The sequence below is a fragment of the Callionymus lyra genome, chromosome 1 (assembly GCF_982586985.1).
Source record: "Callionymus lyra chromosome 1, fCalLyr1.hap1.1, whole genome shotgun sequence".
Taxonomy (NCBI): domain Eukaryota; kingdom Metazoa; phylum Chordata; class Actinopteri; order Syngnathiformes; family Callionymidae; genus Callionymus; species Callionymus lyra.
The window spans coordinates 30,599,769-30,627,710 of record NC_141818.1 but is presented as its reverse complement, the minus strand read 5'-3'; the positions used below and the strand labels follow the sequence as shown (position 1 = coordinate 30,627,710).

The window sequence follows — 27,942 nt, the reverse complement described above, 5'->3', positions numbered from 1 at the left end:
GTTGAAAATGGTTTGAATACAGTTGAAAATAGTTTTATTACAGTTGAAAATGGTTTGAATCCAGTTGAAAATGGTTTGAATACAGTTGGAAATGGTTTGAATACAGTTGAAAATGGTTTGAATACAGTTGAAAACAGTTTTATTACAGTTGAAAATGGTTTGAATACAGTTGAAAATGGTTTGAATATAGTTAAAAATGGTTAGAATACAGTTGAATATGGTTTGATTACAGTTGAAAATGGTTTAAATACAGCTGAAAGTATTTTTATTATAGTTGAAAATGGTTTGAATACAGTTGAAAATGGTTTGATTACAATTGAAAATAGTTTTTTTTACAGTTGAAAATCGTTTTATTACAGTTGAAAATGTTTGATTACAGTTGAAAATGGTTTGATTACAGTTGAAAATGGTTTGAATACAGTTGAAAATGGTTTGATTGCAGTAGAAAATGGTTTTATTACAGTTGAAAATAGTTTGATTATAGTTGAAAATGGTTTGAATACAGTTGAAAATGGTTTGAATACAGTTGAAAATCGTTTTATTACAGTTGAAAATAGTTTTATTACGGTTGAAAAATGTTTGATTACAGTTGAAAATGGTTTGAATACAGTTGAAAGTATTTTTTATTACAGTTGAAAATGGTTTGAATACAGTGGAAAATGGTTTGAATACAGTTGAACATATTTTATTACAGTTGAAAATAGTTTTATTTCGGTTGAAAATGGTTTGATTACAGTTGAAAATAGTTTTTATTACGGTTGAAAATGGTTTGATTACAGTTGAAAATGGTTTGAATACAGTTGAACGTATTTTATTATAGTTGAAAATGGTTTGATTACAGTTGAAAATGGTTTGAATACAGTTGAAAATGGTTTTATTACAGTTGAAAATAGTTTTATTACAGTTGAAAAATGTTTGATTACAGTTGAAAATGGTTTGATTACAGTTAAAAATAGTTTGATTACAGTTGAAAATATTTTTATTACAGTTGAAAATGGTTTGATTACAGTTAAAAATGGTTTGAATACAGTTGAAAGTATTTTTTATTACAGTTGAAAATGGTTCGAATACAGTGGAAAATGGTTTGAATACAGTTGAACATATTTTATTACAGTTGAAAATAGTTTTATTTCGGTTGAAAATGGTTTGATTACAGTTGAAAATGGTTTGATTACCGTTGAAAATAGTTTTATTACAGTTGAAAATGGTTTGAATCCAGTTGAAAATGGTTTGATTACAGTTGAAAATGGTTTGATTACAGTTGAAAATGTTTTTTTTTACAGTTGAAAATGGTTTGAATCCAGTTGAAAATGATTTGATTACAGTTGAAAATAGTTTTATTACAGTTGAAAATAGTTTTATTACAGTTGAAAATGGTTTGAATCCAGTTGAAAATGGTTTGATTACAGTTGAAAATAGTTTTATTACAGTTGAAAATAGTTTGATTACAGTTAAAAATGTTTGAACACAGTTGAAAATGGTTTGATTACAGTTGAAAATAGTTTTATTACAGTTGAAAATGGTTTGATTTCAGTTGAAAATAGTTTTATTACAGTTGAAAATGGTTCGAATCCAGTTGAAAATGGTTTGATTACAGTTGAAAATAGTTTTATTACAGTTGAAAATGGTTTGAATACAATTGAAAATGGTTTGAATACAGTTGAAAATGGTTTGAATATAGTTAAAAATGGTTAGAATACAGTTGAAAATGGTTTGAATACAATTGAAAATGGTTTGAATACAGTTGAAAATGGTTTGAATACAGTTGAAAATGGTTTGATTACGGTTGAAAATGGTTTGATTACAGTTGAACATATTTTATTACAGTTGAAAATAGTTTTATTTCGGTTGAAAATGGTTTGATTACAGTTGAAAATGGTTTGATTACCGTTGAAAATAGTTTTATTACAGTTGAAAATGGTTTGAATCCAGTTGAAAATGGTTTGATTACAGTTGAAAATGGTTTGATTACAGTTGAAAATGTTTTTTTTTACAGTTGAAAATGGTTTGAATCCAGTTGAAAATGATTTGATTACAGTTGAAAATAGTTTTATTACAGTTGAAAATAGTTTTATTACAGTTGAAAATGGTTTGAATCCAGTTGAAAATGGTTTGATTACAGTTGAAAATAGTTTTATTACAGTTGAAAATAGTTTTATTACAGTTGAAAATAGTTTGATTACAGTTAAAAATGTTTGAACACAGTTGAAAATGGTTTGATTACAGTTGAAAATAGTTTTATTACAGTTGAAAATGGTTTGATTTCAGTTGAAAATAGTTTTATTACAGTTGAAAATGGTTCGAATCCAGTTGAAAATGGTTTGATTACAGTTGAAAATAGTTTTATTACAGTTGAAAATGGTTTGAATACAATTGAAAATGGTTTGAATACAGTTGAAAATGGTTTGAATATAGTTAAAAATGGTTAGAATACAGTTGAAAATGGTTTGAATACAATTGAAAATGGTTTGAATACAGTTGAAAATGGTTTGAATACAGTTGAAAATGGTTTGATTACGGTTGAAAATGGTTTGATTACAGTTGAAAATGGTTTGAATACAGTTGAAAATGGTTTGAATACAGTTGAAAATAGTTTTATTACAGTTTAAAATGGTTTGAATCCAGTTGAAAATGGTTTGAATACAGTTGGAAATGGTTTGAATACAGTTGAAAATGGTTTGAATACATTTGAAAACAGTTTTATTACAGTTGAAAACGGTTTGAATCCAGTTGAAAATGGTTTGATTACAGTTGAAAATGGTTTGAATACAGTTGAAAATGATTTGAATACAGTTGAAAATGGTTTGAATACAGTTGAAAATGGTTTGAATACAGTTGAAAATTATTTGAATACAGTTGAAAATGGTTTGAATACAGTTGAAAATGGTTTGATTACAGTTGAAAATAGTTTTTATTACAGTTGAAAATGATTTGAATACAGTTGAAAATGGTTTGAATACAATTGAAAATGGTTTGAATACAGTTGAAAATGGTTTGAATATAGTTAAAAATGGTTAGAATACAGTTGAATATGGTTTGAATACAGTTGAAAATGGTTTGAATACATTTGAAAATGGTTTGATTACAGTTGAAAATAGTTTTATTACAGTTGAAAATGATTTGAATACAGTTGAAAATGGTTTGATTACAGTTGAAAATGGTTTGATTACAGTTGAAAATAGTTTTATTACAGTTGAAAATGATTTGAATACAGTTGAAAATGGTTTGATTACAGTTGAAAATGGTTTGATTACAGTTGAAAATGGTTTGAATACAGTTGAAAATGGTTTGATTACAGTTGAAAATGATTTGAATACAGTTGAAAATGGTTTGAATACAGCTGAAAGTATTTTTTATTATAGTTGAAAATGGTTTGAATACAGTTGAAAATGGTTTGATTACAATTGAAAATAGTTTTTTTTACAGTTGAAAATCGTTTTATTACAGTTGAAAATGTTTGATTACAGTTGAAAATGGTTGATTACAGTTGAAAATGGTTTGCATACAGTTGAAAATGGTTTGATTGCAGTAGAAAATGGTTTTTATTACAGTTGAAAATAGTTTGATTATAGTTGAAAATGGTTTGAATACAGTTGAAAATGGTTTGATTGCAATTGAAAATAGTTTTATTACAGTTGAAAATAGTTTGATTATAGTTGAAAATGGTTTTAATACAGTTGAAAATAGTTTTATTACAGTTGAAAATAGTTTGATAACAGTTGAAAATATTTTTTACAACAGTTGAAAATGGTTTGAATACAGTTGAAAATGGTTTGAATACAGTTAAACGTATTTTATTATAGTTGAAAATGGTTTGATTACAGTTGAAAATAGTTTTATTACGGTTGAAAATGGTTTGATTACAGTTGAAAATGGTTTGAATACAGTTGAAAATGGGTTTTATTACAGTTGAAAATAGTTTTATTACGGTTGAAAAATGTTTGATTACAGTTGAAAATGGTTTGAATACAGTTGAAAGTATTTTTTATTACAGTTGAAAATGGTTTGAATACAGTGGAAAATGGTTTGAATACAGTTGAACATATTTTATTACAGTTGAAAATAGTTTTATTTCGGTTGAAAATGGTTTGATTACAGTTGAAAATAGTTTTTATTACGGTTGAAAATGGTTCGATTACAGTTGAAAATGGTTTGAATACAGTTGAACGTATTTTATTATAGTTGAAAATGGTTTGATTACAGTTGAAAATGGTTTGAATACAGTTGAAAATGGTTTTATTACAGTTGAAAATAGTTTTATTACAGTTGAAAATGGTTTGATTACAGTTGAAAATGGTTTGATTACCGTTGAAAATAGTTTTATTACAGTTGAAAATGGTTTGAATCCAGTTGAAAATGGTTTGATTACAGTTGAAAATGGTTTGATTACAGTTGAAAATGTTTTTTTACAGTTGAAAATGGTTTGAATACAGTTGAAAATAGTTTTATTACAGTTGAAAATACTTTGATTACAGTTAAAAATGTTTGAATACAGTTGAAAATGGTTTGATTACAGTTGAAAATAGTTTTATTACAGTTGAAAATGGTTTGATTTCAGTTGAAAATAGTTTTATTACAGTAGAAAATGGTTTGAATCCAGTTGAAAATGGTTTGATTACAGTTGAAAATAGTTTTATTACAGTTGAAAATGGTTTGATTTCAGTTGAAAATTGTTTGATTACAGTTAAAAAGTGTTTGAATAAAGTTGAAAATAGTTTTATTTCAATTTGATTACAGTTGAAAGTGGTTTGATTATAATGTTTCTCTAGTTGTGGAGCATGATGTATTTACCAGATTCACATACATCTGTCAAGGGTTACGATGAATCCTAAGTACATTTACTCTTGAACTATATATGAAATAAAAAAAACATTCTGTAATGAGTAGTGCAGAAGCAACACTGAGTTCACTAAAGAAGGAAAGCAAGTGATAGTTTGAATACGCTTTCAGGTTTTGTTCAGACACTCTTTTAAGTCCGAACAAAGATGCTAAAACCTGAGTCATGAGTGGAAGTTTGTCAATTCAAACGTGTCTTTGAAACTCATAATCTCAGCCAGATTATTTGTTTTTCAACAATGTTCCGTTTTTAATTATGGCACTTAGAGGGTTGTATCTGAACTCCAGAGAGACTGCATGTAAACAAGACATCATTACAGATTATAGAGAGTCTGTTGTCCAGAAGAATTCTCACTGGCTCACTCCTGTGATCTCGTGAAATAATCCAAAATTGAAGGGGCTGCAGCATGAAGACGACTCTTGTCGTGGTACATGAAGGACTACGAAAAGTTTGACAAGCTTCTGTGCGTCAATTCAGAGTCAGAATATTTGTGTGGAATCTTGAACTTGAGACTTGTTGTTTCTTGAACTTCAGGACGTGATACAGTTTAGGGCAAGGGTGAATATCCGACACATTATCTGAGGGAGCTCGTGCTGCTGGACCACCGACAAAAACTGGTCGCTTCCAGCCCCAGCCTTGTAGTTCTGCTTTGTTTTTCAGTTTAATCGCCGTGTGCCGAGTCGAAGGACGGCTGATGCGGTGGGTTGTTGATACAAAAACATCTTAGCTATGAAGATTATTGAGGAAAAGAACCCTTTAGCGAGGGTGTTTCTGTGTCAATAACAGTGCGTGAAGGACTTCAATCTGCACGTGGAGCCGTGCCAATGGCTCGGGGGGGGGACGGGACCACAAGTGAAAACAGATGTTGGCACTTTTATTTAAAACCACTGAGCATCGTTTGTGCTGGAGTTATGCTTAACAATATCTTGAGAGTCAACAAGGACGACTTCGAAGACTTCGTTAGTAAATGATTTAAGATCAATTGACTCATGGTGCGAACAGATATACACGACTAAGTTGACCGCTCTGATTTGAAAATAAGTATTTAAAATACCACTAATTACTGAGAAAAATACCATCAGTTAATGATATTAGTGGTTTTCAAACCGTACATACACTGAATTTGAGGATTTCTCTGACATTCTCGGTGCACAATTTTCTCGCCAGACCTTTTTATTTTCACATTTCTTCCTCTCAGAACCTTCTCAGTCCTCGATACTGGTCCCTTTAAATGTTCTATTGATTATTACTGTCTGTATGCGCTTTGTTTGGACAAAACTATGGTTTTTATCTCTGAAGTAAAATGAGCTTGTGGCTCTTGACACGTTGATGCGTTTAAATCAAGTTTATTTAAAAAAGAAACCTGTCAACTAGAGGATATGAGTGAGACACAAACTTTATACCATTTTTTTTTTATCCAAGCGGGAGCTGGAAAAATTCTACTCGTGGTTTGGTCCATGTTGACATGAAGGTTTGGAGCATTATCTTGTTGGATAGAAGCTTCTCTTTGACACCCACAGATGGAAACGCGTCTATTCAGAAAGAATAAAAAAAAAGATTGTTGATGTCTTGTTCTTGTGGCTCACCTTGGATAAACACACATGACCTTCAATGTAAAAGGAGCTTTAAGGCTGTTTTAACGACTCGGCAGAAACTCTGTTGCTTCCGTTTTCCTAAAATAACTGACAGCAGTGGCACCTGGGCTTCTTTTGGCTCTTGTAGTCCGTCAGTGAGTGAAAATCAGGCTTAGATCAGCAGTTTTTTCAAGTGCAGTCGTGTTCAGGGAAGTACTACTTCTAAAGTATTTCCCTTTACGATAACATCTGCAGTTGTTTTGATGACCCACTAGATGTAAACCGGAGTGTAGAAAGTTGATCCTCTCCGCACTATCACAGGTGGTTTTACTTATAGGCCGAGCGAGCTGCTGGCGCACGAACACTTGGCGCACGAACGGCGGTCGAGGATTGTGCAACGTCTCGCAGGAGGCGGACTGAATGTGGCGCCATGGATCACCTCCCGCGGTGATCCAAGTACCGCCTCCAAGGAATGATTGACGAATACACAAGAACTCCGAGGATCTGTGTGAGGTTAAAGGCAAGATGAGCCCAGACATGTGAAGGACAATGTCTTTGACAGTCTCTTTGACAGTCCCATTCAACATCCCCACACAACGACTCCGCTCCTCCCTTTCCACCTCTGGCTCCCGAAAACAAAAATGAGTAAAAAATACTTGGCCTGTAAAAAAAACTACAATTTAGTGCATGAAAAACACATCTCACGATAACGCTGAATCAGCAAGAGCTCTGGTTACAACAAGATGTGTTTGCATCTATGTTTGATCGTATGCTGACGATGGTGTTCTGTGTGTGTGTGTGTGTGTACTAGCTTTTGGAGACTTTGTTCAAATGTGTGAGTTTATGTTTAGGCATTGTTTATATGGAAATATGACTCTGAAACATAGGTTTAATTAATAAAGAGTTTGTGTTTTTACTCTAGTTTCACTAGTCAAGAGCCACATGCTAATGTCGTTTAAGAAAAAGTCTGGTCTTTCTTTTTCAAAAATGAAACTCGCTTCAGGGAGTACTTCCAGAAGGAGAATGTCATCTGCACCTGGTCAGGTCTGTCGAGCACCGCGACAGTTCCAAGAGGGGCGGGAGGGGGGTCCAGCAAGTGTGACGGGGGTCGGTTGAGTTGGACCGGTCGGTCGTTGACTCATCGCAAACATGTGCCGAGTCACGGATCCGTCAGTTTCATGTGTCAGAATATGCATCGTCATATTTCACACGTCCGTGCACGAGCGACTCAGGTAAACACTGCAGGGGTCGAGAAGTCAAGAGGCTTTAAGAGACTCTAGAGGAAAAGTCACTCAAGCAACTGATGGATCTAAGAAGTCTCTCCAGAAACGAGGGAGGAACAAAGTGATCATTTTGCATTCATTTTCTTACTCAAACCGAAAAGTTTTGGTTTGGCTTTGGTCTATATTATTCGGTATACAATAGCATTAACTATTATCTTTCCCACAATAGCTTGTTTTCCATAATCTTAAATCATATTTTCTTTTGATTTTTATGAAAATGTTGGATTTGTTTTTGTTTTTTCTAATGACCATAAGACATGTTTTGTTTTTAAGTACGGTTGTAATGAGTTCCACATTTTTACTTATTTGTGAATTGTTGGCGGAGGTTTTTCTTCTTCTATGTTCATCTTCATAAGACGTCTAGTGTATCCAGTAACAGTCTATTCGTGGCTCTGTGCATTCTCAACTGTGCGTTCAGCTCACGTTTTTTGTTCCTGCTTTATTCCCATGGATTCTTTGTCTGTTTGTTCTCATGGAGGATCAACGTTGAAATCTTTAGTTTGAGATTTGTTGTTCTAACAACCATTGAACAACCATTTTATCCATAGATTTTAGAACTTCTGACTCTTATTTGAGTTATTTTTAGTTTCATTACATATTTTACAGTCCGTTATGTTTCACCAATTGTTTGGATTATAAGATGTTGCGGCTCCGCCTCCTGCCTGTTCTATAATAATATGTTGAATCATTTACCTTTTCAATTCTCTTTCTAAATACAATGAAAACAATAATTGAATCTCCCAAAATTAGGAACCTTCCTTGCATTTGGTCCAACATGGTTTGGATGAGCTCCAGTTCATGGGATCATATGACAAGAAGTAAAAGAACGAAAAAATTACAATAACTCTAACGTAAATGTAAAAGAAAACCCAAAATAAATAAAAGAAAAAGATACTAAAATGATGTAATTCTGTCATTCATTGATCTAAATAATCCCTTTTTTGTGGGTCTCACTTTAAGAAAGAAAGTCTCACAATGTAAGGATTATTTTTTCCCATTAAAATGATTCAATGATTCATGATTGTGTCGGATCACAAAATTGAACTTCTTGTCTTCATAGCATACACGGTTCTGGTCACTGATCCCGTTTCATTTGAGTCCAATAACCTTTTACTTTCCACCAGCGCGGGTGAATATTGAGGGGATTTTGTCGGACTCAAGGGTGTCAAACTCAAATCAGACTAACATATAATATCTTTACATTTACCAAACTGTATCTAACAAGGATATTAAATCCCCATCATTTCACTTTCCTAAAAACTCCACTGTTATTTGAACTATCTGTACAATTGTTCACATCTCTGTTCCTTATCTTATCTTAAATCTCTATAACAGACCCGGTCAAAAGTATTATTATTAATTACCATTTCAACATATAACACTTTGGGGTTTTTCCCTTCTTTTTTATTTGTTGGTATTTCTTTTCCCTTAAAAGAAATTAATTGAATACATGTTTTTTTTTAAAAAACATGTTGTATATTATATTATAGGTATAAATGTAGCTTATTTAGCTAAAATAAATCATGAAAAAAAAAGGTTTTTTAAAGTATTTTTCTTCTTGCTACTGTCACAGAATATCTAAAATAAATACAACTTTTAGTTAGTCAGGGTGTGACTGACACAACAACAAGTTAACCGAGTTAAAAAAAATACCCACAATGTTCTAGAGATAAGGCCTCGAAATGATGTTCTGTCTGCAAGTGCATCAAGGAAGTCGACACAGCAGTGTTGGCTGAATAGCTCATCACTGTCCATCCCGTCCCGGGCATGGATCCTGATCCATGTGTTTGAAACTCCTGTAAAACTGATTTATACGTCATTATAAATCATTATCAATGGTCTCTTAATGTCAATAGTCAAAGGTCACGACGTTGGGGTCATTCAAGCTCGTGCTGCGTGTGTGACTGTGTTGATGCTTTTTTGGGGGAATTTCCCGACACTTTATGATCGACGTTCACTTCTGCTGTAACGTTTCTTTTCCTGTGGATTAAGCCTGTTGTTCTACCGAGCGTGTTGGGAATTGATATGTATAGAATCGTCGACACAACCGTCTGGTTGAATGTGCAATAGACGTGCATGTGTGGGGACGGATTGATTCTTCTTTTTCACAGAAGTGATCAGTGCTTTCCAAATCTAAAAAAAAAGTGTGTCTCTCTGTCACGACACACATGTTGACACAGACGTGTCGATTGACTCATCCCTGAACCACACTTCCTGTTCACATGAGCGCCGTCAGAGATGGTTTTCACGAAGGAAGTGAAGTGAATAAAGCGTGTTCAAGAGAGAAGCGACAGAGCGACGTGAGGCCTGGACTTATATTAAAATTGACAAACAGGAAGCTCCCTTATCTAAGATCTTGATGATGATGAATTTTGGTTTGCTCCGAGATCTTATCGTCGTGGTGAAATCTGTCTTCTTCAGAGTTTGTGTCGGTTTCTTTCCTCACCCCGGCGAAAGTGTGTGAAGTTTTCTGACGCTGCCACGTCCATCCTGACGCCTCACCTGAACCGGACAAAGACGCCTTTCTTTCCAATCGAAGACATGTGTACATGGATTATGAGGAATAACGCTTAATTGACGACTTCTTCTCTGCTGCCCTCCCCATGTGACTTGGTAAGTCCCTGATACACTAAACCATATGTACAGAACAAGAAGGGCTTTGTAGAGGCGAGGAGGCGCACACACACACACACACACACACACACACACACACACACACACACACACACACACACACACACACACACACACACACACACACACACACACACACACACACACACACACACACACAAACACACACACACACACCAGTAAACGCAAAAAATGGGAAGCAAACACAGTCGCTGATGGGGATTCATCAGCGGCTCCTGAGTCGGTGTGAAAAACAACAGCTAGGTGAGATAAAGAGGCAGGAATTCGAATCCACAACATTGAGCGGGGAGACGGCGTTGATAGATAAGCGACGGGTCGTGCTGCACATGTGGACCGGGGCCCGACCCGGGAGTCGGCCCTCCGCTCATGAGCTCTGACAAAGATAATTGGCTGCAGGGCAGCGCTTTGATAGTGAAGCCACCAATGGTGTGTCTGTAGTGGCAGGCTCTCTTTCCTCGGGGCCCGGCCTGACCCCTCCCTCCCATGTGTGCTTTAAAAACCAGAGCCTGCCGAGGATTCGAGAGCGTTCCGTCCTCTTGTCTCCGAGTGTTGATTAGTGGTTCCTTTCCTTGAAGACGTTTGTCTTGAATCACTTTTTAAAGGAAAGCAAGTGTTCTCTCTGCAGCCCAGAAGGAGGGGGAACTACTTGTTGCTCATTCATACTGAGACTTCATCCGGAGCCGGTTTATCGTCCGCAGTTCCCCGGACGCCTCCATCCAGTCCACACATCCTCTAGGTAGGTGCGCCCGTTATGCTGTCACTTTTATTGATCCGGGTGAATCTTGTTTCTAAGACGCTTTTTTTTTATTGAGTTCAGTAAACATTCTTCTCTCTGCAATTAGAAATGCTGACAGTTGCCTGAGGTGACAACTGTTACTTTCATGATTGATATCTTGTGTTTTGTTCTGCGGTAACTTTCCACTCGGAGAAGCGAGATTGCACTTTCTCTCTCTCGTGCAGCTTTAGGGAAGATCATGACTCGAGTCTAGACAAGTGGCTCCTGTGGATGCTCACCTTTACGGTCCGGCTCGAAGGGTTTTTGACAGCGAGGTCGCGTTTCACTCTCTCTCTTGTGTCTTTATCAGCCTTTTTTTTTTCTTTTTTCTCGGAGAGTGGCTTCATGAGAGGTTGGAGGAAGGTGAGTTGGAGCTGGATGTCAGTTAGCGTTGAGATTACAAAAGGGGGCGGGGTCGCCGAGGTGGAGGGGAGGCAGCAACAACGCTCGGGTGGCAGGAGCGTCTCGCTGAACGGAAAAGTACTGAGAGTCGTGGGGGAGTGGGGAGGAGGAGGAGAGGTATTCATAGAAAGAAAGTAGCGGCAGCTGAGTTTGTGACAGCAGCATTCCTGCACCTGAGAGGAGACTCCTTTAGTCGTTTTCAAGTCCTCGTGATGAGATGTTTGTGTGTTTACAGAACATGTCAACAATGATGACATCAGACGATGATGACCCCCCCCCATCAGTTTGAATGTCTTCAGACTGTTTATGTTAAAAATACCTTCTTTTTTTTTTGGTTTACTTTTGTGTAGAAGTATGATTTCTATTTCTCAATATTGTCTAACGTATTTGTGAGACAATATTTTTGAAGTTGCTTTAAGGCTGTTTTGAGGTATAGACGAAAATGTTTGTTCATTTTAATGTAGCGACTAGGGGTCTTCGTTCTTTATCTTCGTCCAAAAAGACACTTTAAAACATCCAAATCCCTCCATACTGCTCGTCTGTAACGTCCCTCTTGTATTGAAGCCTTGACAAAAGAAATTGTTTAGAAAATATTGAACAATTTTATATTTTAAACTTGTTTGTAGCAGAAGATGCGAGGCCAACAGCCTCAATCTTGCACACTTGCAATGTGTTTGAATGAGGAAATGCTTCAGGCAGGAGCTGAGAGACTGATAACTTCCGATACCATCTAACCTAAAATGTAGATTTATTCAAGTTTTTTAAGTACATTTCCTCATGTTGTTCCTTCAAAACAAGATGGATTTTACGGACAAGCAGTATATTTGGATGATTCTAAAGTGTGTTTTCGGACTAAGATGAAGCAAACCCCAGTCGCTTAAAATGTAAAGGAACATTTTTGCCTAAAAAAACGAATTAATCTGCAAAAAATGTCACGCATCTTTCAAGGGATAATATCGTGAATAATCTCTTTAAAGTTTCTTCGATCCTTTAAAATACGACAACACAACTATAAACTGTACATGAATATGATTTGTGGCTGTCAACCTATGATGCTAAAGTGCAAGAGCACACCTCCAACAATATTTTTTCTGGGAGTGAGGCTTTTTAAAAAAAACAGGGAATAAGCTGTTTCTGTCTTCAGTAAATTCACACGCAGCAATGCACGTGAGCTGGCACGCCTGAAAAAGGTGAGGCTTCGGGAGCGAGGAAATAAGAGACGATTCATACTTTCTTAAGGGGGTCCTTACGGAAATGCTCTGAATGAATAAGTGACTCTGCTCTAGTCGGTTTCAAGCCACTGTCAATAGAGTTCAACTTCAGCTGAATAGGTATCAATATTTAAAGTGTGATTAGGAAAAAAAATGTCAAATAAATAATTGTTTCCATGAATTCAACAGCTTTAAGTTGCTCTTATTATAAACATTTGAATGGATGGTCACTTTATTTTCGCAGTTACGATGTCTCCGCAAAGTTTGCCTCACACCACTAAACAAACACACACATGTGGTGGCCGTTTATAGCAGGGGATTGGGTTTATAATTGGAAAGAAAAAGTCCGTTTGGAGGGGTGTAGGTTGAAGGCCGGTGCTCATTGGCTGTTCAAATCCTTGTACATTGTTCTGCGACTAGGAGAGGAAAAAAAATGAATGGAATTGTTTTTAAACTGCCTGAGACTCAAGGTTTGTACACATCAGTTCCTGTATTGGCTCCTTGACAAACAATCATCTGCAGGGACATGTTTGGTGACTTTAAAGGGCACCTAATGTGCTGATTTAAGTGTCTCTTAAACTCAGCCCTGAAACTCCCGTTTTGTACAAATAAAAATAAAGTTTGCTGCTTTATTTACACATTACAAAAACACCTAAGGGCAGAAGTAACTCTCACCATGTTTACATAAATATTTATTTTGTTTCAGGATTTAACATGTAGGTACTTGACTGATTTAGGGCTTTTAGGGGAGGACACCTCCACCAGATCTGAATAAATCAGGAGAGTTGTGTTTTCAGATTAGGTGCCCTTTACGCATCAGTGTTGTGATCTGTCAAGGCGAGATATTACACAATTGGCAAGAAATGTCTTCTGCCTTCACGTCATACATAACGTGTGCAAAACTTGCCAACTTTGTTTAAGATCCCCTTCAGCGTAATTGAAACCATGTTGGGAAGATTTTTATGGGCTCTTTAAATGTGAGCGTATGAATCATGCGTGGCTCGACTGCACTTGTACAGGGCAAGCCCCACTGTTACATATGCTTCAAAGGAAAAAAAGCCATGAGGTTCTAATCCACTGTTGATGTACTTCCACAGCACACACACTGGATCAATCATTAACCTGGCATCCTTTCTGACACTTTATGGAGGGTGGGGAACTATATATATCTGTCCTTTTTTGACAACCACTTAAAGAAGTTTCTTTCATTTTCAAACATCATCAGTTTTGTATCTGATACCTTTCATGTTTTTTTCAATATAAATGTTTATTTTTGCAATTATTTTTTTTAAATGAATGTAACTTGTGTTCATTAATTTACCAAATTCTACTCACTGTTCCAAAAAAAAAAAAAAAGGTAAATGAGGTTGAAACCAAATTGTCTGATATTAAAACTTTGTTTTGCCATTTTACAGACATTGTTAAATCCTTAATGTGTCCAAAGACTTGGATCTGTGACTCAACCCTGATCATTAAACTGAGTTTTAGTTTAGTTTTATGCTAAAATGGCAGCAAATTAGTTGACAGAAAATAAAGGGCGTTTGTGTGTTTACGTAAAGAATAATTCTCTCTGTGACGACTTCTGTGAACGTTCTGTTAGTAGACGCTCCCACCCTTTCTGACATGCATGTTTGTTTGTGACGTTTTCTTTTTAAACACACTGGTCTTACTCTGTACATGGCAGCCTCCTGCTCACTGTGTTCATTTCCTGTTTGCCTGAACTGTAAAGCGCTCTCGCCACTGATAAGAGTTTAGTGTAAACGTGTTCCTGCCCTGGACTGAAATCCATTTTAAGAGCAAACTGTTGAACTCTTCTTTTGTTCTCCTTTACCAACCAAGCTGTACATCCTGTCACTATGTTACATACTCACACACAGACAACATTACATTTTTTTTTCTTTTAGTTCCTCATTTATTCCTTCTAAGCTTGCACACAGAAACGCCAATTCGTCTTTAATCCACCACGATTTTCTCCCATTTCTCTCACCATGTCACGTATGCATCATCTTCACTTTTATTTTGTTGAACTAGCAACAGCAAACTAGCTTTCGTCTTCCTCCGCGCGATGGTTTGTTCGACATCAGACTAGATGAACGTCCATGTTGATATGGTGACCTAGAAAAATCTCACTCTTTAAGATAAGATAAGGGACAGACATTATGGATGTCAATATTTAAAGTAAGATGTTTGATGAAGAAGGACAAACATAGAGATAATTAAGATAATTTGAGCCTCAAATATTGCAATTTTTCCCTTCACCAAGGAATCGAAATCTGCCACAAACACCCATAAAATCAGCGACACTGGTTGATCTATTTACTATTGTTAAACACCTGCATGACTTTTACTTAGGGTTATATCTTCGATTGTACCACAGCAGTAGAGCATGGCATTTTGACCTTTTTCTTCTTTTTATCCTGGTTGAAATGTTTAAATGCACTTACATCATTACACTTATGGTGCACTGTAATGGCTGTTATTTGTGTTGCCAAATAAATGCATTTTGTCAAAATTCTTGTTACATTCTTCTTTTCTAATTCCTGGTTAATAAAGACCAGCATTATGAGGCCACAGCTCAGGAGATAAAGTAGGGACTCCAGTCTTTATAGAAAACTTCACGCTAAAAAAAGGAGCGACATTATAAAAAAATCTGTTTCAGAGACTTGGCAGCTCGATGAATTTATATCTGACATGTTGTATCTTTGTCTGACACACCTTTAATCCAAATCTAGGAAAAATGCCTCTGGCATTTATTTTGGAAGGAACTAATGCTGAAGCAACTACTATGCTTTTTTTTAATGCTGTTCCCATTTGGCAAAGTTTCCCCAATCCCTCTGAGTTTATTCCAAAACATTTACCCAATTTTAACCCATATACACACACTGAGTTTTCTTGACTTTCTGATGTATGGGGTCAAAACTTCAGCCTTCCAACCACTGTGGACGGGGACAACATCTGTCCACCATCCTGTCAGTACTGCCGAACGTATGGTGAGATCTCTTTTGAATCTTCATGCAAACTTTGTATACATTACTCATCCGCCATGTTTCCCCGCTTTGGTGAAGTAACCTTGTGGCCTCAGAGTCTAGTGTAAACATCTCCCTTATCTTTTCTTTTCTTTTTGTGGCTGTGGGCAACTCTTAAGGGTTTCCCTCACTTACTTACTCGCTTGACCTGATTCAGAAACATTCCTCTTGATTCTCCGTCTTGTCTTCTTTTGTCTTGTCTTGTCTTACAAGCTTTAAAGTTTTGGTTGACTCGTTAAAATAAGTCTTTGCTATTGATTTGAGTAAACTTGCTTATTTCTCTGTCCCCCACTCCTGTTTACATATTTACCGCGTAAGCCTGGTCTGAAAATGCATTTAAAGTTGCAGTGTCTTGAGTCGGGAGGCGTCTCTCTGGATAAATGTTTGACATACTCCCTGTCAGGAAAACTTTCTTGTCTGCAACTTTAAATGAGAGTTTTTGGCAAATACATCTCGGCTCATGTTTTCGTTGGTCTCTGTTCCACAGGGGTCCACACACACCAGTAATCTATGATGGCTCTCAATGTTCCTGGATTGGTGGTGATGGCGGTGTTCTACCTACTCATCCTGGGTACGGGCATCTGGGCGTCCATGCGATCCAGGAGGGAGGAGAGGAAATGGACTGGCGACGGCATCGAGATTACGCTTCTGGCCGGACGCAAAATCAACCTGCTGGTTGGAATCTTCACTCTCACAGGTGAGGCAGATGCGGAAGTCCTCGTCGTCTTCGACTGATCTTCTAACTGGTGCTTCTCGCGTGCAGCCACCTGGGTCGGCGGAGGCTTCATCCTCGGTATCGCTGAAGCCACGTACAACCCGACACTAGGAGCCGTGTGGGCTCTGATGCCAGTGCCTTACGTGCTCACCTTCTTCCTCGGTGAGTCTCACTCTGCACAACAATGTCACGTCCTGCAGCGTCCACCACCACCGGGAACAGAAAGTCTCACTGCAGGACCATCTGACTTTAAAAAGTAGAAAGAATGGAACTGTTTCAGTATCTCAAACATAGCTGTGCTGTAGACGCTCCAATGACCGGACACAACACAAGATAATCAGTTTACTGACGGCGCCACAGCTAGCTTGTGCTTACAATGCTTTGATCTGTAAAATATTATCGTTCTAAAATAATTTAGTCTTTTCTAAGAGATAAATAGAGATGGAGGGAGGATAAAAAAAAGAAAAAAAAGTGTGTTAAGTAATTGATCAGAGTGACAAAGTGTCATGTTTCCTGGTTATAGCTTATAGCGTCGTCATCTTTTCACTCGTGCCAAGTTGACAATTTACCTGTCAGGCACATTTGTACCTGTCAAAACCACAGTTCAAGTTACAATTGTGTTCTTACCGCTTAACCACTGAACAGTTTTAGACATGCAGACGAAGAATTTTTTTAAAAAACTGTTGCGTCTGCTATCTGTTACTTTCCAATGCAGTCTATTTTCCACTCTTCCGAACCTTAGAGTGACAGTACACCCACAATTCCAATTTCACCCCTTTTATACTCACCCTCCTGTCGACTAAGGGTTGGGATTATTTTTAAAGTAATCCGTTCCTTTATGTTTGGACAAAAATGAGTGTCCATTTGATGGTCGCAAACAGAGCTACACTATTGCTTGTCCAAATACCTCCATACTGCTCGCCTGTAACCTCCTTCTAGTATTGAAGCCCCGACATTAGGAATTGTTCGGAAAAACATGGTCAAGACTTTATTTTAAGCTTGTTTAAAGCAAAAGCTAATAGCTAACACACTACACAGACAGGAAACAGATTTCCTAAATTCATTTTTTCTACTACCACAGTTGACATGAGGTTTCAGTAGAAATTTATAGAGATACAAGTTACAAGATAACACAGAGTGATTTTGTCAAACGTCAAATCATTCTAATCATTGATTACAAACTACATTTTCTCCATCACGAGGAACATGCCTCAACTTGGACAGGGTCAACTATTTCCTTATATTCCACATGACAGTCTCCTGACGACTCTCCACATGTAAATAAGTGCTTATCTTGCACTATCTGGACTTCCCTCTGAACCTATTTCTGACTTGTGTTTCCAACAGCTTTGACGTTCTTCATGAGTGGTCACACAGGTTTTGTGCGATCAAATGGGATCACCGGACACTTGGCTTGAACTTCGCGTTATTGTAATAAATGGTATTTAAAAAAAGATTAAAAACCTTGTTCTGCCACGCTACTTCTATGAATGACCTTACCAGATCTTGGTTAGTAAACTCGAAGTCGACTCTAAATTATTTAGTAGTAGTTTTAGTTTAGTGAGTGTTGTTGACTACCAACACAGCTCCGATATCCTTCCCCCCCAATGGACACCAGGCACCAATAAAAATGTCGCTCATTTTAAAAATAGGCTCATGAGAAATCAGTTCACTGCAGTAACTGGAAGCAACAGGTGCAAAGAGATGGGTTTACTCCGAGGCCTGACCTAATGAGACCTGAATTCTCAAAGCTTTTCTGGCAGAATACGGTGCAGATGAAACCGGCGCCACAATGCATTTTGGATGCATCAGGAAATCCAGCATTCCTGCCAAGTTAGAGACTATTGTCAAGTGAGTGGACCCCAGAGGTCATGTGAAGGTGTTTTAATTATCTGAAGGGAACACTTGTTTTTCCTATTGTTCACATGCGCCGTGCCATCTGTTCCCCGTCTTCCTTTCGCTCTCTCTGACTTTTATAGGCTCGACCGTAGACTTCTTTTCAAACAACTCTTTTCCTCTTTGGTCCAGGTGGCTTTTTCTTCGCGAAGCCCATGAGAGAAAACAAGTACGTGACAATGATGGACCCTTTCCAACAGAAGTATGGGAACTTCCTGGCCACCGCGCTGATCTTTCCGGCTCTGGTTGCCGATGTACTATGGGTGGCACGCACACTCGTCAGCCTGGGTGAGTAACTTAACACTGCCGCAGTCTTTGGCACCACATTGTGTCCGTACACGCACACACACTTATGCAATCGTTCTGGCACTGCTCTTATGTAGGTAACACGAACACACGGTGATGTTTAAAGAAAACAGGTGGCTGTTGATGATTGGTGTCAATGTCAAATATTAATAACTGTATTTAGTGGAACTGGTAATGCATGAAGTCAGGATGTTGTTATAAACCTGTGCTTATATGGTCTCGCCATGAACTGTATGATAAGTTTATTGATCCTGACTTTAAGTTGTTGTCACAATACTGGTTTCAGACGGTACTAAGATTATATCAAGGCCCTTTTTGGCCCCCTAGCCTACTGACCTCAAAATCTAACCAAGTAGCGATGGCTTTATGGTGTTGAAGGCATGTCAAAAATCGAAGACTGATATGCTCACTCAAATGTCTGGTTGCAGTACAGTCATGCACTGGAGCAGAATTTTCACTGTTACGACGCTATAAATCAGAATTTAGTTGTTAACATTCATGTCTTTAACATGTTTCGCGGCTATTTAGGACACTTGCCAGACGCTAGCTTGCTATGTTAGCCTTGTTCCTTTACCTTATAAAGACACCTCAGTGGGTCTAAAACACCAATAAAATCTGCGTAAAATCCACGTTCATACCTAGAATGTTCGAGGATTTATCACTAAAACACTAACGACTGCTATCAACCGTAACGACTTTAAATAATAATGACTGCTTAGGACGAATGAATGTTGATATTCTTGTTACAACCACCAGTCATTTTGTTGCTATCAATCATGTAAATGTGGTGAGCTTTGTATGTTGCCTTTAAAAGCCAACGTGACAGTGTGAAAGCGTGGATGTGTTGGACGGACTGTGTGTGTGCATAGAAAAGTGTTCCCTTGTGTGTTTTTAATGCTGTTTTTCTTTTCCAGTGTGAAACATTTAGCAGCCTGTTGATTGTGAAAGGTGGTCAATTATTGAAACGGGTCATCAGAAACTTTTTGTTTTCACCTCTCACCATTCAAGTAATTTGTGGCTACGTTTGCATTACAAGACAGAATGTCAATTTAACCCTTGTGTCATTTCACGGTCAAGGTGAACCGAAGGCCCAATAACAAATGTGTTTGTTGGTTTCCCTTGCGCTAATGAGATTGAAAACGAATATTTTAATAACAAGTTTAATCTTTTTTGATTTAAAATAACATTTCTACTTTATTTGAGTTTTTTATTTTTCACAAATCTGATCTGGTGTAATTCAAGTTAACACACCTTACACGCCGTAAAGCTTAGTCTGAACCATGAATCGGCTGAGGATCAGATTTGTGTGTACAAACATGGCCTCCACAGGTTCTGACAGTCAAAGAACTTGATTGCTGTGGTGTCAACGTAGCCTTGAGGAAACCTTGAATTTGTTAGCTGTGAGCTGTGCTGCAGGACCACGAGGGCTCTTCGTGACAACGGGCTATGTTGACACATGGGTCCAGACCTATCAAACCAACGTAGAACAGGGTTCCCCTTTCAAGTCGCCAAGTTACGAGCCCCCTTGTGTGCTTGGCAACACGCAAACATCCAACACTGTAGACAGTCCACTTGACCCACAGCGATGTTGTTGCTGGGAAACTGTTAGATGTGTGTAGTATAAACTCTCAGTGTGTGTGTGTGCTTTCCTGTTTGTCCTTTGTGTGTGTGTAGAGGTCCCAGGCCAAAAAGCAGGAAATAGACTTTAAACCGATCTTTCCGTGCACAGTACGTACCATCAACACCATCAATATCTGTCAGTGTGTATGGATGTGCATGTTCTGAGGTGAGATGCATATCTAAAAACAACACTGGAAGTATTTAAACCTTGAAATCGCCAGAGGCCTCTGAATTCCACCTCTCGTCCTTCTAAATTTAGCCCTGCGGGGACCAGCACAGCTCGGCTCACAGGAGACAAATGTGAAACCAACACCTCGCGCTTGGTTTGCAAACATTTGTCTAAACAACGTTCTTATTTGATGACCAATGTGTATCCAGACAAATCTAGTTCGCACCTGGCAACAAAATGCATCGAACCTGCGAGAAGTCTCGGCCATAACTTGAGTTATAAAGTGACGCCTGTTCAAGGAAAAACGTTTAACGGAATGAAAGTGACATTTCCGGCTACTTGTTGCTGCTTATTTTCGCATCGGGAAACTGCTGAATGTGGGTCGTGCGCTGAACGAACACCAGAAGCCTCTCAAGCGAAATGCATTTTAGAGCCAAGTGTGAACCGACGGCTCACGGCAGCGGCGCTGGCTATCATGTCATTTTGGTCCTTTCCAAAGTATTCTGATGATGCCAGCAAGCATCAGTGAGGGAGGGGGGATGGAAGGGGTGGCAGGTCAAGATGGTGGTGGGTGGGTACCGATGGTGCCGGTCTGACACTTCTCTGTTTAAGGGCATTGTTTTGGTGTGGCTGCAGGCTACGGCTGGGGGGATCCTGGCAATGTGGAACAAACTGTGAAGGTAGTGACGTTTTGCTTGCCTTGTTTGAGTAACAAGATGTTTTCTTTTTAATTCACATGTCTTCATGTACTTATTAGTCGTATCTATGTTTCCGTTTCATCAGCCAAACAGCTCTTTCTTGTATGTGTTAATTTGAAAGGCTGAATGTTTGGGTGAAACTTGTCTAGGTGAAAATATTCTTCTTTTTTTTTTTTTTTTGGAGTCTCACAATCAATAGGCTGCTTCTGTTCTGTGTACCTGTTCTGTTCTTCTTCAAGTTTTGATTATAATTTCATGTATTTTTATGCTTTTGGATGCTTTGCTAAATGTTTAAAATCACAGTGACCACCATTAACTTCTTAATTGACAGAAAAAAAATAGTGATTTGTCTTTTGGGAAGTATCAACTGTGTAATAACAGTTTTTGAAATAAAAGAATACATGCCTATGAGTGGACGCATGTACATATATATACATGTCTGTGTGTATATGTGTGAGTAAGAGAGATAAAACCGGACTGAGTAACAGAAAGTAAAGCAAATGAGAGACTGACAATCTAATAAACATCTAAAGGGGCGCTATCCTGCATTTACAATTTTTCTGAACTCTTCCTCTGCTTTCGCAATTCCTCCCCAAACAAATAGCTTGTAATAGCCACGAGCGTTGTGACACCTTCTGGGCAACCATACGCCTCTTTACCCCTCCTTGGCGGGGCCTATGTACCATCTCTCAACTATTATGCAGAAAAGAGACACGCTGCAGTTTTCCATAGGGGTCCTATATTGTTCCAAAAGTAACTTAAGGCAGCAGGATAGGGCCCCTTTAATGAGCAGCTGCATGTATCGTGACGTCTGAGTATGTCTTTGACTCCATCATGGCTCCGTGCTCATCCCTCTGCGCTGTTCTTCCAGGTGGAACCATGCGTGTCATCCTTGACTTGTCATACGTCTACTCCATCATCATCTCCTCAGTGGTGGCCATTATCTATACACTGCTGGGGGGGCTTTACTCTGTGGCCTACACGGATGTTATCCAGCTCATCCTCATCTTCATCAGCCTGGTAGGTAGAGGGCTTTATGGTGGTCCACGTGTGAACGCCCAGGACTGAGTGCTACATTCTGCTTTTAAACTCCGAACCGTCAAACCACTCTGTCTGCTCTGTGACAAGACACAACCATTTGTTTCAGCTCTGTCAAAAAAAGTCCATGTAGTCAGATGGTGATGTTAATGGGAGCAGTATGTTATTATTTAGTTAGTAATTAAATCAGTAAGTCGACTGACTTACTCAGTCAGTCAGTAAGTCAGTAAGTCAGTCATTAAGTAAGTAAGTAAGTAAGCAAGTAATGGTTATTTGTAAAGCGCCTTTCTAGACCAGGGTCACAAAGTGCTTTTACCATCAAAGACAAAGCACAGTTAATATATATATTTTAAAAGTTCAAGACACATAAGTCCCAGAAGATTAAGAAAAAACACAAATAAAAAAAAATGTTTCTTGAAGGAGTCAGTAGATTATCAAACACAGAGGTAGAGGAAGATCGATCAAAAGCTTAGGAGCAACAGACTGGAAGGATTTTCTCTCCTCTGGTCCTGAACCGTGTTCAGGAACCATCAGTAGATTCTGATCCACAGACCTCAGAGCCTGAGCTGGGGTGTAAGGCTGGATCAGATCACTGAAGGTCTGACCATGAATAGTTGAAGTAAGAACCAGAATTTTAAAATTGATCCTGAAAGAAACTGGCAGCCAGTGAAGAGTTTTAAGGATCTGGGAAATGTGAGTTCTTCTACTGGGCGGGTCAAAATTCTCGCTGAAGAGTTTTATATCAACTGCAGGCGAGACAGCTCCTTCTGGAATAGACACGAAAACAAACTGTTAAAATAGTCTAAAAAAGACACAAACGCATGGTTTATAAGTTCCAGATTGCGTTGTGACATTAAGGCGTAATTAAAATTAATTATATAAAATGTATGAGTCTCTGGTTCTTTCAGCTTCTCAGTTGTTAAGGTCAGATTGCTGATGTCTGGTCTCTGGCCCAAGGCAACCCTGCCATCGCCGAAATTGGATAAGCTGACTTTTTGTGTTTTGTGTACAGTGGGTGTGTGTTCCCTTCATGCTGACCAACCCCCACTCCCTGGACATTTCACTGACCGCCTACAACCAGACCTTTCAGGCCCCCTGGGTGGGGACAGTGGAGCTTGATGAGGCCGGCAAGTGGTTTGACGACTTTATGTTGTTGGTGAGTTACGTAGAACATTCAAAATATCTCTGTGTGTTCTACATTATATCCTCATTTCAACAACCCTGAACAACAACTAGTATCAGAAAAACTCACCCTCGGTTGTTTGTCTCAGGCTCTTGGTGGTTTGGCCTACCAGGCTTTCTACCAGAGAATCCTGTCTGCTTCATCTTACAGCCAAGCTCAGGTGACATGTTTTGCATCGTCAGGTGTCTGCCTGATCCTTGGTATTCCCTCTGTTCTGATTGGAGCTGTGGCTGCATCCACAGGTACCTCCTTTGCACGAAAGCTATTGCCCCAAAAGTCCCAGAAAATAGTTTTAATGTTTACCTTTACACCACAATCTCAGACTGGAACTCCACTACCTATGGACTGCCAACACCTTACGAACGTGGAGAGGCCGGCTCCATCCTACCCATCGCACTGCAGTTCTTGACTCCCACTTACATCTCCGTCATCGGGATTGGAGCTGTGGCCGCTGCAGTCATGTCTTCCATGGACTCCGCTCTCCTGTCCTCAGCTTCCCTGTTTTCCTCCAACATCTACAAAAACATACTCAGGAAACAGGTGAGGTTGAATGTGTTTAATGTGTCCTGGCAACCAGTCATTAAAAACTACACCCTACTTGCAGCAAATCCTTCACTTTCTCAACTATTTCCCTTCTTCCCCAGGCTTCAGACCGTGAGATGCAGTGGGTGATCCGTATTTCAGTGATTGTGGTGGGCCTGGCTGGCACTGCACTCACCTTCCTGGACAACAGCGTGCTGGTCTTCTGGATTGTTGGAGTGGACATGTCCTACACCATTATGTTCCCTCAACTGGTCTGCATCCTCTTCTTCAAGGTGTCCAACGGCTATGGTGCCTCAGTCGGCTACATAATGGGTATTGTCCTGCGAGTCCTTAGTGGCGAGCCCCTCATCGGCCTGCCGCCTGCAATCCGCTTCCCCGGTTGCCGGTTGGACGCCGAAGGAAAGCTCACACAGTTCTTTCCATTCCGTACCACCATCATGGTCACCTCTTTGGCATCCATCCTGCTCTTCTCTTGGCTGGCCTCGATCATTTTCAACAAGGGCCTGCTGGCTGAGAAATGGGATGTTTTCCAGATCAAACGCAAGCAGAAGCCCCCAACTGTCGATGCAGAATTGAAGAAGACTAACGCTGAGCCTGAAGAGGCGTCCAAGCAACTGTTGGACACTACCAGCTGCTAGGTTACTCTTACCGGTGGCAAGCCAGGCACAACCTGGAGGTGGGTTCCCTGGTATAAAAATCAGGGCTCTACTGGAGCAAGGTGGTGTTTGGAGAAGGCTGGACATTGAGCAATGGTTCTGTGAAGAATCACAGTGACTTTCTGGCCATGCCATGTTAAAAACCGAATCCTTTTTTTTAGTACAACAATCCTTATGCTGTGTTGAGGTGGCAGAGTTGTATATGATGTGTATACAGAAATAATTCAAATTTTTAACCATTTAATTACATCACAGAATTAGATTTCAATCACATGGACATGAGAGTTTGGATTGTAAAAATAGAAAATGGAAAAAGTTCAAATAAATTCGCTTTTAAAAGTGAATTCTTAAATTCTGACCAGATGCGCACCACAACACGACAGTTGAATTCTAATATAGAATGGTTTACACTTTCATCTACCGACACGTGTCGAGTCTTTCTTCAGCCACTGGTCCCACTCAGCTTCTCAAACATATTTCATTCTGGTGTCGGCACTCGGAGAGTGAGTTCGCCTCACCTCACTCTCAATCTCTTCCATCCCCTCATGATACAAAGTTCCTTTTCCTATTTTACACCAATAATTCATAACATGCTTGTATTCACACAAACTGTGATTAGCAGTGTTGTGAGTGAAATCTCTTTCTTATTGTCTTTTTCAACTTGGAAAAGAGTCGCCTTAACGTGAAAATAAAAATGGCAACAGTTCTTCCTCTACCAGCGACGCGTTTGAAAAAAGGTACAAGCAAAAGCTCTCATGGCCAATGGGAGTGGGTGCAGTGCAATGCTGGTGACAATGACAGGTGAAGGACCTTGACACTATTTCTGGCCTTATAAAAATACAGACCTACAACATGTGAAATGCTCCTGATGTTCCATGGGGTTATAAACTGTAGGGCACGTCTCACTAAATCACGTCTCTTTCACCCCCCCCAACGTACCATTTAAAGTTTCACTCTTGTACAGGATGTTTTGTATTGTTCTGTTTTACTGTATGCACAGCTGCAGTTTAAAGTGCAGTTTAGGTTTGCAGCTACTAAATAAGCAGTATAAGCTTAACAGCACTTTTTTTTTCTTCAATTCTTTCGACAAGATTTACAAAGGTGTTCGATGGTTTATCGTGTCATCTCAATGAGGCGAAAAAAGCAGTTTGTAGCTCATATGGATTGAGTGAAGTCCTCGAATCCTCTCGTCACCATAAATATCACTGGAAACTAGTTTCACTCCTCGCTGGACTCAGTATACTCTAGCCACTGTTGAAATACCTCATTGAGTGTTTAACCTGGCTCTGCGTATGCTCTTGTCACTTCCATCTGAAACTATTTGGATATGCGTGTCAGAACCTGTCGATTCCCAAAGACTCATCGCACAGAACAAAAACTGTTTCTTCTAAACAAGATGTTTTTTTTGTTGTTTTATTTTTTTTTTACGACTGTGTGATTGTGGTTACGAACTGTATTATACTCTTGTACTGTACAGCTTAATCATGATTTGTATCTTTGGACTTTTGTCATTTTTATCTATGATGATTGCAATATTTGTCAAAGCTCTTGCAGGTTAGAAAATCGTCTCAGAGAATTGAAAACTCATATTTTTACATTTCAATGAAACTCACTGACCTTTGACCTGATGTGCATCCCACATATGTGACAGAAGCCACAGGAACGCGATTGTAATTGAACTCGAAAACCTGTCAACAGTTCACATCAATGCCTTAATTCTGGAGTGTTTGGGGCTATCCAGCGGTTTCCTCTAAGAACGTACAACAGAGTTTCTAGTTTTCTATTATAAATAGGTGGCGAGTTATTTTACTGTATATCATCCGAATATGTATTTGGTTTTATACTATTATGCATGATTGTCTTCAACTGTGTTGTTTGTATACTGAACTTTCGTGAAGGCTGTTCTTTCTTGCTACTTGGCAAGGTTCTACTTTGTAATCAATTTTATTGTAAATCCCCATGGGGTGAGTTTCTGTCAAAAATAAAAGCTGACACCAAATTGTTTGTTGTTTGTGTTTCCTGCCGCTCCGCGCGATCGTCCGTCATGATTCCGAGCTTGTATCCTTGTTGCCGTGGAGGCCGAGAGAAGACGGGCCCATAATAGCCGCAGGTACTTTTAAGCAACGTAAACAGTGGACTGTAAATTCAGTCTCGTTGGCTCAGGCTACTAATGGTAAACTCTGACGATGTGTCAGTTTGATTAAATCCTCTCCAGGATTATACGCATATTAGTCGGCCCGAGCTACACAAGTGTTGTTTATTGATATGCGCAGAAAGATTGAGTCGGAATGGCTCTTGCTTCTCTGGGATATATATGTGTATATATATATATATATATATATATGTTTAAGTTCGAATAGAGATGCAGTGATCATTAACATGTATGTAAAATATTCTGACTTCTCAGTGAAATATACATAGGAAATAAACATATCTCTTAATATATAAAACACGAAAAGCACTCTGATAACTCAGCCCTACATTTATTTAATTTATATATTAAAATATAGCCGTATTTTTTCAATTCTGTGACGATTACTATTGTCTGAATGTGTGACATAAACACCAGTGACCAGTGTCACTTGCTCTGCAACAGACTCAATCGTACTTTATGAAAACATCTGTCATCCCTCCCTCGACGAACTGAAGCAATCACAACTCATTGCCCTGAGCTGAGCTTTATGAGGATTTCCAGTGCATCCAGTAATTTTCCACTGCAAGAGACACATGCCTAAACGTGTGTGCGAGGACATGTTCCTGGTAAGAACAATAGCTCTATGCTGTAGAGGCTATACTGGTTTTCTCTGAACCTGTTCCAACTCACTAAATTCCCCTTTGATTCAAGGTTTCCTTCTAAGCCCCCCCTCAATGTTCCTTCTTTAAAATGACCGTGTTGACATGCACACATGTGTAGTGGTGGACGAGTTCAGCTGTACACAAACAAAGAAAACAACATTAAATGTAGGAGTTCTGTTGCTAACATCTATACAATTATAATATCTGTTTATCTCCTGTCCAAGTCCGAAATGAATTTAATTAAATTGAATTATATTGGAAAACATAATCCTGATAAGGCTTTTCTTTGTGCCCAAATGCTTGGTATTCTTATTAAATTGACCATTCCTGATGATGACGAGGCACACAATAATTTTCTTTTGATTCTTAAAATAACAACAGAAATAGGCTCGAGATAAATGAAAAGTTTGAACAATTTTAAAGCGATTAAGATGTGATTTATGAATCAGTTCCGCCATCTAGTGGATACTTATGTAGTAATAATTAACATGCGCATTAAATTGAAGAATGAATTTTGTATTAAGAACTGAATTGTGGTGATAACAGCTGGATAACGGAT

General features: G+C 38.5%; 1 protein-coding gene across 6 annotated transcripts in view; it reads left to right on the top strand.

Annotated features, from left to right (window-relative positions):
• LOC148088899 (high affinity choline transporter 1-like) overlaps positions 1 to 26,586 on the top strand; it is a 44,764-nt gene extending 18,178 nt beyond the window's left edge. Inside the window, exons 1-9 of one of the 6 annotated variants that reach the window (XM_087801024.1) lie at positions 10,856 to 11,085; positions 16,251 to 16,460; positions 16,527 to 16,640; positions 18,507 to 18,662; positions 22,039 to 22,187; positions 23,218 to 23,361; positions 23,477 to 23,630; positions 23,711 to 23,928; positions 24,033 to 26,586. In XM_087801024.1, the coding sequence (XP_087657150.1) occupies positions 16,274 to 16,460; positions 16,527 to 16,640; positions 18,507 to 18,662; positions 22,039 to 22,187; positions 23,218 to 23,361; positions 23,477 to 23,630; positions 23,711 to 23,928; positions 24,033 to 24,569 (1,659 nt within the window). In that variant the 5' untranslated portion in view covers positions 10,856 to 11,085; positions 16,251 to 16,273 and the 3' untranslated portion in view covers positions 24,570 to 26,586. Of the gene's footprint in view, positions 1 to 10,855; positions 11,086 to 11,120; positions 15,728 to 16,250; positions 16,461 to 16,526; positions 16,641 to 17,125; positions 18,663 to 21,081; positions 21,150 to 22,038; positions 22,188 to 23,217; positions 23,362 to 23,476; positions 23,631 to 23,710; positions 23,929 to 24,032 lie in introns of those variants that run through there. The other 5 variants (XM_087801039.1, XM_087801032.1, XM_087801067.1 and 2 more) reach the window with 5 other exon arrangements.
• Positions 26,587 to 27,942: the final 1,356 nt, after the last annotated feature.